The 14,460-nt window shown below is 49.4% G+C and overlaps 1 protein-coding gene across 9 annotated transcripts in view; it reads left to right on the top strand.

Annotated features, from left to right (window-relative positions):
- Window positions 1-2,474, top strand: part of KCNQ4 (potassium voltage-gated channel subfamily Q member 4) — a 57,324-nt gene extending 54,850 nt beyond the window's left edge. For 8 of the 9 annotated variants that reach the window (XM_082387863.1, XM_082387862.1, XM_082387869.1 and 5 more), the window contains one exon: window positions 294-2,474. In XM_082387863.1, the coding sequence (XP_082243989.1) occupies window positions 294-506 (213 nt within the window). In that variant the 3' untranslated portion in view covers window positions 507-2,474. The remainder of the gene's footprint in view (window positions 1-293) is intronic. The other variant, XR_014243375.1, reaches the window with a different exon arrangement.
- The last annotated feature ends 11,986 nt before the right edge of the window (window positions 2,475-14,460 follow it).

Below are 14,460 nucleotides of genomic sequence, written 5' to 3'. Positions count from 1 at the left end.
TACTTCATCTGACCCCCTCCTCACTTGTCTCTATCGATCACCCGGACTATCCCAACCAATCACAACTAAATTTCGTTCATGAGGGGCGGGGCGGGGAATAAACCCCAGGTTCCCAGCTTCGTTCCGCCCTCCGTCCAAGCTCCGCCTTTCCTGTCGCACTCGCTCCCGGAGGAGCCGTGTCTCCCAGATGTGACCCTCCCCGGGCAAGCCCCGCCTCCCAGCCGCGTCCCGCCCCCAAGTCCCGCCTCCAGTCCCGGCCAGGTCCCGCTTCCAGCCGCGCGCCCCGTCCCCAGGTGCAGTCCATCGAGCACAAGCTGGACCTGCTATTGGGCTTCTACTCGCGCTGCCTGCGCTCTGGCACCTCGGCCAGCCTGGGCACCGTGCAAGTGCCGCTCTTCGACCCCGACATCACCTCCGACTACCACAGCCCTGTGGACCACGAGGACATCTCCGTCTCCGCACAGACGCTCAGCATCTCCCGCTCTGTCAGCACCAACATGGACTGAGGGGCTTCTCAGGGGCGGGGTAGCTCACGGCCAGCCCCTCGGCCTGGCGCTCGGACCCTCCCTCTGAGGCCTCCGGACTCCTCTCTTACTTGAACTCGCTCCCTCGTGGGGAGAGAGGCCACACGCAGTATTGAGCTGCCTGGGTGGGCGAGATACCCGATGTGGGTGCCAGCGACCCTCCCCACCTCAGGAGCGTGAGATGCCAGGCCGCACGGAGGGCAGCAGCGGCGGCTGTCCCGCGGCCTCTGGGCCCCCCAGTGCCCTGCCCGTTCCATCAAGGCCCGACACGGCCCGCCGGGCAGGGGCATTGCTCCGGGAGTGGGAGCAGGGCACTGGGGTCCTGGGCCCTGACTCAGCTTCCAGCTATGCAAGGTGAGGTCTTTGGCCCGCCCTTTGGACAGAGCAGGGAAGCCTTCCCGCCAAGTCCCCGCCCCACTTGGGGGTGGGCCCACGGTGCCCACACAGGTATCCACAAGCACAGGACCCTGCCGCAAGGCAGGTGGGCACCATATATGCAAACTATGTTAAATATGCAACTTTGGGGACCCCCATGGGGTCCCTCTGCCCCTCCCCCACTGGGAGATGGGCCCCCAGCAGTAGCTGGTCTCAGGCTGCTTGGCTATGACCCCCATCCCTGTTCTTTGGCTTATCAACTGCTCACCTCCCAGCATGGGGCCTGTTTCTCCCTTGCTTCCCAAAGGGCAGTGTCTGGGCCTTTCTTCCCATTTGCAGGTGTCCCCTCCCAGGGGCTCCCTCTTCCTGCCAATGTTCACTCCCCTCTGGCCCTAGACACCTTCGACAGCACAAGTTTCTGTGTTCTCCCCCCAACCTCCCACAGACAATACTCCCACGGTCACACAAACATGCCCCTACAGTTTCCCCAGGAAACTGCAGGAAGTCTCTCACACTCGCGCTGACACACACAATCATCCACACTTGGAGACTTGAGCACAGAGCCACTCAGCCTTTCCTGGGCCTCTGCAGCTGAGGCCAGTGGACTGGCCTTGCAGGGCAATGTCCACTCCTACCAACTACATCCAGGCAGGAGAGGGAGCTCTGATGTGACTCCAGGTCTCCAGAACTTTACCAGCTCCCCTTTCTCAAGAAGATCTACTCCTCACAGGTCCAGGAGCCCTAACTGCTGCCTCTGCCTGCCCCCGAGGGCCCTCCTTAGCGTCCCCACAGCACAACTCAGGCCTAGGCCTCTGGGGCCTGGACAGCACTGGAAAGACCACAGACCCTTCCCCAGGGTTATCAGGCCCACTTCCATCTAGGCTTGCCCTCTTCCTAGTTACTCTAACTCACTCGCAGAGAGAATAATAAGGCATCTAGCGAGTACCATTTGTCAGGCACCAACTGTGCATATGGCGCTCACATGCACTGTTTCCCCTCCTTCCATACTCCACTTTTCACTTCATTTGGCAGCCCCCATACTGCATAAGCCCCCATCCACTCCAGGCCCCCAGCACCTCTTTGGTATCCCTACCCCTTCGTCCTTCTTCTGCAAAGCCAGTGCAAGTGGCAGGAGGGTGATGGGTAGTGGACCAATGGTGACCCTTTGTGGGGCACCAGGGAATAAGGGGCTCACGCCCAGCTGCCTGCATCTCATGACTGGGGACCTGCATGCACCAGCGCCAGGGCTGGGGTTGGATCTTGCTCAGCCCCATGGTGCCCAGCCTCTGCCCCCACGTGCCCTCTGCATGTGACCGTCATGCCCTGGATGGAGCCTATCCTGGCTCACCTCACCTGCACTGCACTGTCCCCAGAGAGCCACACCTCCGCCCCCTGAGAGACAGAGCTGTGGAGAGGGGCAGGAGAATGGGATTATCCTATGACCAAAGGAGACTTGGGAAGAAGCCCTTCCTGCTTCCACGATCAAGGTTCCCCACCAACCCGGTTCTCGGATATGCAAGTACCTCACTTTGTTAACTTATTAACTTATTGATTTCATTAAAGTTTTCAGCAGGAGGTGGTTGGTCTTGGCTGTTCAGTGCCTGTGGAGTGGGGCACCTGGTCTGGGGGTGGGGATGAGGAGATTTGGAAGGCAGCTATGCTCACCACTATACCACCAATGCTGCACAGGAGGACAAGGAGATTTGGATTAGTCAGGACTCTGGTTGTAAACAACAGAAACGCAACCCGATAAGCCTTAAGAGGAAGGAAGGGAGGGAGGGAGGGAGGAAGGAAGGAAGGAAGGAAAGGGAGGGAGGCAGAAATTTATTGGCCCAGATAACTAAGAAGTCCAGAGGATAGATTTGGCTTCATGCACAGCTAGATCTAGGTGCTTAAATGTGTCAGGGATCTCTCTTCTGTCTCAGCTCTCCTCTTAGGCAGGCTGACCTCTCAAGATGACCCCCAGCACTTCCAAATTTACTTTCTTTTGGTTTAGTGCCCCAGTGAAAAGTGAGTACCACTTTTCTAATAGTTTGTATCAGTCAGGGTCCAGTCAGAAAAACAGAAACTACACTAGGTTTTTCAACACAAAGAATTTACTCTAGGGAATGGGTTACACTGATGTAGGTGGACTGTTAAGAACAAACAGAGCCACTGCAGGAAGCAGCTCCCACTCTTAAGGCAGGAGTACAGGGGAGACGTTGGGGCTAGCAGAACCTACAGGCTTGACTGGGGGAACCCTAAAGTGCTCGGGCTCAGAGGTCTGGAGAGGGGGTGCTGTCTGGCTGATGCTAGTACCTCCCAGGGGACACAGTGAAGCTTGTCTGGGAGCACAGAAAGTAGCTGAGGGCTGGGAGCAGCTGTGGCTACCAGGCTGTTGCCGATGAGGTTAGTAAGCAAAGGAAGAAGGAAAGTCTCCACTCCTTCTGCCTTCCAGTGTTTCCCCAGTGTCCCTTGTTGTCAAAACTAGCTGACAAAGCTGATGTGATTTGCAGAGTCCCAGCTCCAGCTTCAGAAGGCTGAATCTGGAAAAGACAGATCTGTCTGATCTGACAGATCTGAATCTGTGAAAAGACAGTAGCTTCACACCTGGCACCGCCCACCCCTTTGGACACTCAGTATCCATACACGTCAATCCACACGTTTGAAGGTCCATCTAACAACTATCCTGCATACAAATGAAGAGACTCTAACTCACTCCCTGGAAATGAGAAAAACAATTAGTCCCAACATCCAATAGATGTATCCAGCTCCAGGAGTCAGTCACTGAATCCATATTAGAGTGATGTTAATTACTCTAATTCAGTCACAGTTGCACCTGCAACTGAAGAGTAAAGTTAGCAATTGCTTACAATCTTAAAATAATAAGGGAAAAGGAGAGGGGAGGGAAAAAAATCACTTAATATCACACACACACACATACCCCAAGCAAAGAAGAACATATGCATAGCTGCAATAGACCTTCTGGTAACTGATCACGGTGCCATAGTTGTTAGATGCATAGATACATAGATAGATACATAGATACATTCAATTGAGTAAATGTTTCTCTTTATATATTATATATATTTCACTAGTTGAGTGAAATGTGTATATATATATATATATATATATATATATATATATATATATATATATATATATAACTTCTTTCTTCCACTGTCCTTCTATGTTCCCTTTGCCCTCGCCAGGATCTCAGCTAGTTGGAGTTTGTTACATGGAGGAGTGACCCAAATAATCATTCCTGAAGGGTCTGAAGCTTCAGTGGTCCTGCACAGTTTTGGGTGCCATAGCTTTTTGTTAACTTTTGTACATGGAAGTACTCAGAGGACCCACAAGAATCCCCCGGGTCCCTTCCTTGCCCTTGCTGTATATCGGCACCCTAATTTCCCTTTAGCAGTGAGGATCAGTCGGGCAGCCAGCATGTTAACTCTTTCTTTGCCTGCTGTTTGAGTGGCATGAGAAGCCCAAAATAGCCAGGTGGAAGTTTCAGCTTCCAATTCAACGAGAACTGTGTTGCTTCCCTTCTTCCCTTGATAACTGAGACCTCCAAACTATCGGAGGCCAATGTCGTGGGGACACGAAGCAAAAGTTTCACGAGCGGCTGTAGTAGCCTGAATAATGACCACCCAAAGATATTAGGTCCTAATCTCTGGAATTTGTAAAATGTTACCTTATAAGGAAAAAGGATTTTTGCAGATGTGATTTAAGTTAATGATCTTGACATGGGGAGCTTATCCTGGATTATCCAGGGGCCCTAAATCCAATTGCCAGTGTCCTTTTAAGAAAGAGGCAGAGGGACTTCCCTGGTGGTGCACTGGTTAAGAATCCACCTGCCAAAGCAGCGGACATGGGTTCGAGCCTTGGTCCGGGAAGATCCCACATGCCACGGAGCAACTAAGCCCGTGCGCCACAACTACTGAGCCTGCGCTCTAGAGCCCACGAGCCACAACTACTGAGCCCGCCTGCCTGGAGCCCGTACTCTGCAACAAGAGAAACCACCACAATGAGAAGCCTGCTCACCTCAACGAAGAGTAGCTCCCGCTCACCACAACTAGAGAAAGCCTGCGCGCAGCAGTGAAGACCCAATGCAGCCAAAAATAAATAAATAACTTTATTTAAATAAATAAATAAATAAAGAGGCAGAGGGAGATCTCACACATGAAGAAGAGGAGGAGGCAATATGAAGACAGAAGCAGAGATTGGAGTAATGTGGCCTCGGCAAAGGAGTGCCAACAGCCACCAAAAGCTGGAAGAATCAAGGAACGCATCCTTTCCTAGAGTTTTGGAGGGAGTGCAGCCCTGCTTACACCTTCATTTAGACCCAGTGAGGCTGACGTTGAGCGTCTGGCCTCCAGAACTGTGAGAGAATAAGTTCTATTGTTTTAAGTCACCAAGTTTATAGGAATTTGCTATGGCAACTACAGGAAACTAATACTGAGGGTTACTTGGTGTAATCATGAGAGACGCCACTCTCACTTACCTTCCTTTGATTCCTGGAGCCTCATATACTGGCTATGTCAGTGAGGATGAACCACTGCCTCCTCCATGAGAGAATAGATCCAGTGGGATCAACCTGGTACCAGGTGGCTTGATGAATTCCCACAGAATGGTGATATTTTGGGTATTCAGCACCTGTCCCTGCTGATGGGTGGTTGGACATACAGTTGTGGCCTTAGCCAGACCAGCCTCGGTGAGGTAAGTCCATATCGTTGAACCCATAAGTAGTCTCATTCTTGCCGCCATGACCACATTATACAAGAGCGTGTTGAGCAAGCACTGGAGGGACTCCGGAGAGAGGCTGACTGACACCCACAGGATGTGCTGTCTTAGCCTCTGAATATCCAGAGCCTGCTCTCTATGGATGCCCTTTGGTGAGATTTTTCCTTGGGATAGAAATATATTCACATCCTGCGCCCATTTCCGAATGTCCACCTAAATACCTCTTTCCAAGTCTTCCTTATCTGCAATCCACCAATTCTGTGCTTTCTGAGTCCTGACCATCTAGCCAAACCGTGAGCTACTACTCAGAAACCAATGTAGATCCACACTTTTTTTTTTTAATTGAAGTACAGTTGATTTACAATGTTGTGTTAATTTCTGCTATACAGCAAAGTGATTCAGTTATACATATTATATATATATACATTCTTTTTTATATTCTTTTCCATTATGGTTTATCTCAGGATATTGAATATAGTTCCCTGTGCTACACAGTAGGACCCTGTTGTTTATCCATTCTATACATAATACCTTTCATCTGCTAATCCCAAACTCCCAATCCATTCCTCCCCCACGTCCCTCCCCAGCCCACCTTGGCAACCACAAGCCTGTTCTCTATGTCTGTGAGTCTGTTTCGTAGATAAGTTCATTTCTGTCATATTTTAGATTCCACATATAAGTGGTATCATATGGTATTTGTCTTCCTCTTTCTGACTCACTTCACTTAGTATGATAATCTGTAGATCCATCCATGTAGCTGCAAATGGCATTATTTCACTCTTTTTTATGGCTGAGTAGTATTCCATTGTATATATGTACCATATCTTCTTTATCAGTTCACCTGTCGGTGGACATTTAGGTTGTTTCCATGTCTTGGCTATTGTGAATAGTGCTGTTATGAACATAGAGGTGCATATATCTTTTTGAATTATAGTTTGCCCAGGAGTGGGATTGCTGGTAGATCCACACTTCTTGTCATCTCTCAATCCAGGCAAAGTGGGTGACCCAATGTACTGAAGGATGAGTAGGATTTAGCCAGGCATGGGAACAGGGATGGTGAATGTTCCAGCTAGAGGGCATAGCACGTGTAAAAGTCCAGCGACACTCATGTGATACATGAGTGGGGAAGAAAGAGATCCCTGGCTGGGCCCAGAGGGAAAGGGAGAGAGTGGTGCAAGATGAGACTTTAGAATGAGACAGGAGTCAAGGTTTACAGGATCCACAAATCATTCCAAAGAGATAAGACTTAAACATGAGGGCAATGGGGAGTCAGTCAAAGATTTTGACCAGGGATCAAACAAGGATAGATTTGCATTTTATTATTTATTATTATTTTTTTATTTTATTTTTTTTATTTTATTTTATTTTATTTTTTTATAAGCTTTTTTGTGTGTGTACATGGCACTACAGTTACTCTTTTATTTATTTATTTATTTATTTATGGCTGTGTTGGGTCTTCATTTCTGTGCGAGGGCTTTCTCTAGTTGTGGCAAGTGGGGGCCACTCTTCATCGCGGTGCGCGGGCCTCTCCCTGTCGCGGCCTCTCTTGTTGCGGGGCACAGGCTCCAGACGCGCAGGCTCAGTAGTTGTGGCTCACGGGCCTAGTTGCTCCGCGGCATGTGGGATCTTCCCAGACCAGGGCTCGAACCTGTGACCCCTGCATTGGCAGGCAGATTCTCAACCACTGCGCCACCAGGGAAGCCCAGATTTGCATTTTAGAAAGTTTTCATCCCAGGGTGAAAGATGGATTTGAGAAAGTAAGCCTGGCTGCAGGCAGACCAGTGAGGAGACTGCTGTAGTAATCTGAGCAGGAGATGCTGGTAATCTAGACAAGTCCCATGGCATTTCACTAATTGAATAAATGTGTATGAAGCACCTGCTGTATGTCAGACCCTGGCTCAGCACAATGCACAGGATGATCAGACGCAGGAGACCCAGTTATGGCCCCGAGGTCATCCAGCCCCTGGAGGAAACAGATGCACAATTACCCAATGCACACGCCACTCTTTATCTTCTAAGTTTGTCTGGCTCAGCAAGGAGGGTTTGCAGGTGGCTATGGGAGTCCCCAAACTGTCATCAAATATGGCCTTGAGAGCAGATATGATTTTAGCTGGTGTGTCACTCATCTATTGCTAGGTAACAACTCACCCTACACCTCAGTAGCTCAAAACAACAACAATTTTATTTAGTCTTGATTCTGTGGGTCAGCAATTTGAGCTGGTCTCAAATTCTGAGCAGTTCTGCTGGTGTCACCTAGGATCCGGGGTGCTCTGTATGTGTTACAGTTTTTACACTCTTGCAGATCAAAGAAAACCATGCCACATAGTTCCCAATTTGGATAACTTATTTCATGTACTTTGGACGGTTCCAGTTGTTGAAACATCTTCTTATTTTCCATCTGAGAGGGACGTCTCTTTCCCTTCCACACCTCTTGTGTGCAAGAGGGTCCTGAAAGCTGCTACCTGCTGTATTAGTTTGCTGGGGCTGCCATCAAAAATGCTGCAGGGGGAGGGGGTGGGGTGAGATGTGACAGGGTAAGAGAGTGTCATGGACATATATACACTACCAAATGTAAAATAGATAGCTAGTGGGAAGCAGCCGCATAGCACAGGGAGATCAGCTCGGTGCTTTGTGACCACCTAGAGGGGTGGGATGGGGAGGGTGGGAGGGAGGGAGACGCAAGAGGGAAGAGAAATGGGAACATATTGTATATGTATAACTGATTCACTTTGTTATAAAGCAGAAGCTAACACACTATTGTAAGGCAATTATACTTCAATAAAGATGTTTAAAAAAAAAAAAAAAAATGCTGCAGGGCTTCCCTGGTGGCGCAGTGGTTGAGAATCTGCCTGCCAATGCAGGGGACACGGGTTCGAGCCCTGGTCTGGGAAGATCCCACATGCCGTGGAGCAACTAGGCCCGTGAGCCACAACTACTGAGCCTGCGCGTCTGGAGCCTGTGCTCCGCAAAAAGAGAGGCCGCGACAGTGAGAGGCCCGCGCACCGCAATGAAGAGTGGCCCCCGCTCGCTGCAACTAGAGAAAGCCCTCGCACAGAAACGAAGACCCAACACAACCAAAAATAAAATAAATAAATAAATAAATAAATATTAAAAAAAAAAATGCTGCAGACAGTGGAGCCTTAAACAACAGAAATTTATTTCCTCACAATTCTGGAGGCTGAAAGTTCAAGATAAAGGCATCAGAGTGTTGGTTGCATTCTGAGGCCTCTCTTCTTGGCTTGTAGATGGACGTCTTTTTCCGGTTTCCTCACATGATTGTGTCTCTGTGCATGTGTTTGTGTCTGATCTTCCTCTCTCTCTCTCTGTGTCCTATTTTCCTCTTCTCATAAGGAAAGCAGTCATAATAGACTAAGGCCCACCCTAACAATCTGGTGTTAACTTAATCGCCTCTTTAAAAGCCCTATCTTTGGGGACTTCTCTGGTGGTCCAGTGGTTGAGAATCCATCTTGTAATGCAAGGGACGCCGGTTCAATCCCTGGTCGGGGAACTAAGATTCCACATGTTGTGGGGCAACTGAGCCCGCGTGCCACAACTAGAGGGCCCGCGAGCCTCAATGAAAGATCCGGCGTGCAGCAACGAAGACCTGACTCAACCAGAAAAAAAAAAAAAAAAAGCCCTATCTTCAAATACAGTCACATTTTGAGGTACTGGGGATTAGGGCTTCACCATATGAATTTGGGGTGGGGTCACAATTCAGTCCATAATACCTGGAGTGGGGGTTTGACCCACCTACCTGGCCCCCTTTCTGCTCAAGGTGCACAGAGCTGAGGATCTACTCTGGGGCTTGCCCCTTCCCAGCTGGACAGATCCAGACACACGTCTAGACATCATGGAACCCAGTGGTTTGGAAACCTTTTTTTTAAGCCGCAGAACTTTTGCTACAACATAACCTTATATGGGACCCTAATATAGAAGATAAAAATCAGTGCAACCAAAAAATGGGACCTCTCAGATGTGGCCCCAATTCTCGCCTCACACACGCATTGAGCATGTGCCCAGCATTTTGTTGCAGCCAAAATAAATCAGATCCGTCTCCAAGATGCATCCTTTAACTCTTATAGTAGACTGTATTATTTGTCCCAAAGGCTTCCTTTCTTCCTCATCATCGCCATGGCTACCTTTGGGTGGAGTATACTTCCCTACCTGTCTTAAAATGGCTTTCCTACAAACAGATTCTGAGACAGAGTGTGGTGTGCAGAAGGTTTATCAGGGAGTGTTCTTAGGAGATTCATCTGAAGGATGTCAGGAAGGCAGGACCAGGCAGAGGGAGAAGCTGATAATGCAATGTGATTTCAGCTGAGGCATCTGCAGATCTTCAGGAGCTCCAGGGCTCAGAGTTGTGCCAAACTGAGGGAAAGAGACAGGCCTTTGTTTCCATGCATCAGCCAATCACTGGTCATGAGCCTCTGGGAGGGGCGTGGCTTTAGATGAGGCAGTTCCCAGGGGTTGACAGTTGTAAGCCAGCCTTGGCGACTCCCAGCAGCTGGGGAATGAGTGCATAGTCCCTGAAGGGGGGGGATCTGAGCACCACAGCCTCCACTCTACCATCCCATTTACCTTGGGCTTGGCTATGGGATTTCCTCTGGCCAATGGAGTGTTGGGAGAAAGGACAGTGTGCTTGTTCCAAGGTAAGGCCAAAAGAGGCCTGGTGAGTTCTGCCAGACCTTCTGGTGCTTCCTTCCTCCACCATGAGAAGACTCAGATAGCTGTTGTTCCTTCATTCTGGGTCCAGAATGCAGACTCTTGGAACAGACCTGAGCCAGATTCAAAGTCAGGAGTCCAGCCTGTTCCACCAAGCGTCAGCTAAACTGCAGTTGACCTAAGCCTCAGGAGTGTGAAATAATCTCTGATTTTGTAGGCCCCTGAGATTTGGGGGTTGCTTGTTTCACAGCATTATCACAACAAGACCTGATTAATACAGCTGGCGAGGTGGATTTTACAGGAAGCTGTGCCGTGGAAGGTTTACATTGCCCATCACAAAGCAGAATGTTCTTTATACTCTCCTCTAACATCTTTGTTTTTGTCCCAAATGGCTTCTCTGGGCAACAGACACCTCCTCTTCTCTTTCTCTTTTTCCTACACAGCCTCTAAAGTGGATAGGAGACACGGAGGATTTCCTGGAAGAAAGTGGGGAGATTGCTGGAGAACAGATACCCTGGGAGGAGTATCCTGAGGCCCGAGATGCAGGCTTCCCTGCCTGCTCAGAACCGGGGTGGGGTGTGCACTTACCTCCTACCCTCACTCCCACTAGACTCCCCATAGCTCCTCTCCTGGATCTTATGACCCCCTTCCCCGCCTCTCCTTCCCCAGGTGTCACTTCAGCTCCTGGAGGGCAAGAAGCACACCTGCTTCTCATCTCCGGTCATCACCATCACAAGGTGATTAAGAAATGCCGGTTGGCAGGAAGGGAGGGAAGCAGGGTCACCTGGGACTGATCATCTTTCCCGTGGGAATCCTCCTAGCCCCTGTTATGTGTCCCCATGGCCACAAGGCGTCAGTAAAGACCTTGGCTTGGTGTTGGAGTGCCAGTCTGGAGCCAGGAGGGAGGCTGGACTTCTGGCACCAGGGCACCCCACAATGAAGGCCCAGTAATTAGGGCCAGTGTGTCTGGGAGAGAGAGAGAGAGAGAGAGCGCGAGAGATGGCAGAGCTGAACGGGGACTCCAGGACTTGCCTTAGAGAGTCAGGGGCTGCATTCTTTGTCCTTCACTCATTTATTCTACAATCGTTTGTTCACCTCTACTACGTGCCAAACACTGTTTGAGGTGCCAAGGTCAAAGCGGCTCTCCCAAACTCACAAAGCCCCTGCTCACATAGAGTAGACAGTAGATTACTGTCTAGACAGAAAATAAACAAAAAACAAGATAATTGCAGAGAGCGATAAGAGCTATGAAGAAAAATTAACAGGAAATGGGATAGTGACAACATTGAGGGGGAGCAATTTTTCGGGGGCAGGTGGGGAAGCTCAAGGTGGAAGCAAGAGCCTTCAGAAAAACATCAGAGCTGCCAAGGCTCCCAGGGGCTAGGCTGGTCCAACAGACGCATTTTGCTGATGGGGAAACTGAGGCCCCGTAAGACAGGGCAGAGCCCAGAACTGAGTCTACGTCTCCTGACCTCCAGGCTTGTCCTCGGGTGGCCTTCCTCCTCTCAGGTCCTTAACGTGCTCGCGCGTCATCTCGGGGGGAAGGAGCAGACGTCGGGGTGCTCTCAGAATGTGAGGGTCAAACAGGGACCAGAGGAGAGAGACACTCAATAGTTCCGAGTGCGGGAAACACAGAACCACATTATCGTGGTAGAAAAGTCCCGGAGTTCTGATTTTCCCCATGATACAACTTCAATGCTTTTAAAAAATATATTAGACATCAAATTCTTTTCCAAATTTTGGTTGTGGTGCCTCTGCTTTGCCTGCTTGCAGGGCGTGACCCTGGGAAAGTCATTTCCCCTCTCTATGAGCCTCGGTTCCCCCAACGGCAAAATATGAACCCAGCTTTCCTGACTCCAAAATCACTGCCAGGACAGTCCTCGTAGGATCACACTCACCACTGCCTCCACCGCCCCCCCGCCTGGGCTCATCTGGTCTGGATTCCCTCCCTCGGTTCCTGAGCCTGTCCCCGCTGCCCACAAGACCATCAGACACGACCATAGTCGTTTAGAGACTCCCAGTGACCCCAGAGGTAGGTTCGGGCTAGTTATCCCCAGTTTCCCAGCCAGGAAGCAGGACTTGCGCAAGGTCACACAGCCAATAAGCAAGAACTAGGATTTGAACCTAAAGTTCCATTCAGTTTCCTCTGCTCAAGGCTCTCATCCAAGATGGCGACCTTTTCCTCCCACAAAGCTTTGGTGTTCAGGGAACTAAGCTTTACTTCCCTGGAAATATATTTACGTGCCCTGTGTCGGTCCAGGTGCTGTCGCTTGGTGTGGTGCTGCCACCTCCTGAGCAAAGGGGGTATTGCACCCTATCTCGAGCTGGAACCGTCTCGGCCAAACCCACGCAGACATGGGTCACTTGACCCACGAAAGCACTGAGGTGGGAGAGATGACTTAAACAAGCCATGGACCCTGGCTGATTCTTCTTGCTCTTTCCCACCTCCTGCTGACCCCCCTGCAACCTGACTCTGGCCCTCCGCTCCCCTGAAGCTGCTCTGGCAAACTCAGTTTTCACTTCCTGATTGATAAATTGAACAGCCTCTTTTCAGCCTTCATTTCACTTGACTTTTTAGCAGCATTAGACCTCAGCTTTCAGGACCTCTCTGCTCATTTGCCTCCTGCCTCCCCAGCTGCTTTTTCTCAGGTTCCATCCCTCCCTTCTCTTAAATGTCTGTGTTCTCTCCTTAGCCACTTGCTTCTATTACTCGCCATCATCATCCCTATGGCAAGCACGGATATGCTAATAACACAAAAAGTGTTTATTCTCAGTCCATACCTCACTACTGAGCGCTTGGTGCATTTACCTGGCCTGCCTCTACCTGAACATCAACCCAGGATGACCCCATATGTCCATTCTGACCTTATCCCACTCTCCCCAATCTGTTCCTTCTCCTGGGTCCCGCCTCAGGGAAGACCTGTCCTGTCCTCCACCCACATTCCATTCCTGGGAATCATTTCTGGCTCCTCTCTTTCCTGTAGCCTCCACTTCAACTAGCCATTATTAGGACTGCAAGTTGTCCCTGATATCCATCCCCATCTTCTTCCTTAGTGGGAGAACCTCCAAAGTTTACTTAGACACATGGGTCACCCAAAATAAAGACCACATTTCTGATGCTCTCTTATGGTTGGGGGTGGGCACCTTCCAGAATGTGCCCTTCTCCTTCTCTTTTCTTCTTCTTTCTGGCTGGAATGTTGATACAGTGGCTAGGGCAGCCTTTTTGGACCATGAGGTCTGACTCATGAGTGACAAAGTAATAAGGTAAAGAAGTGTGGATATTTACATATGATAACCACACCAGTCCTGGACCGCCTACCTGGTTCATTTCATTTAAGCTGCTGTTATTCTGTCACTCAAAGGCACACACCTAATCCTAAATAACCCAGGTATAGAGTTCCTTCAGCAAGCGTGTCTTCTTATACCAGATTTTGTGTTCCATTCTTTTTCAAACCAAATCTCCCTTAAGGCTTATGACTTCTGTCTTTACCATCTCTCCCTTCTACCCCACCTTGCCACCACTTGTCGTAGGGCCCTTATCTCTACCTGAATTGGTATGATAGCCTTCTCAGCATTCTCCATTTTTCCAATGTGCCCCTCTCAAATCCATTCTACTCACAGCACAAATTGGAAACGAAGATTTCCAAAACACAAATCTTACTCTTTTTCCATCCTGCTCATAAAATCCAGGGCTCCCCATTACCAAAAAGATCAAGTCCAAGCTCCTCAGCCTGCCACTCAAGGGTTATCCTTCTTTGACCCTTACCAACTTCAAGTATATCCCTTGCCTCTCTGAATATCTACCACACATGCTAACATTTCCTTGTTGCCTTTCCCAATCAAGTCCTATTCATTCATGCCACTTGGCCATTGCACACATTGTCACCTCCCCTGGAATTTCTTTCTTTCATGTGCTCATATACAAATTCTACCCCAACCATTCTACCACATGAGCACCTAGTATGTTAAAAATTTTGGTAAGTGTTTTCTCAGCAGCAAACTGAGAGTAAGTCCCATTATTATCTCCATTTTACAGATAGGGAAACTGAGACTCAAAGAAGGGAAGTGAGTTACCCAAGATGCACATTTACAAGTGATGACTGACCTGATACCAACCCAGTTCTCTTTATATATGACTCAGGCCTCTGACATCTTCCCCACTCCACCAAGTGCTCTG

The sequence above is a fragment of the Balaenoptera borealis genome, assembly GCF_965194805.1.
Source record: "Balaenoptera borealis genome assembly, chromosome: 1".
Taxonomy (NCBI): domain Eukaryota; kingdom Metazoa; phylum Chordata; class Mammalia; order Artiodactyla; family Balaenopteridae; genus Balaenoptera; species Balaenoptera borealis.
This window is presented reverse-complemented; position numbering and strand designations above follow the sequence as displayed.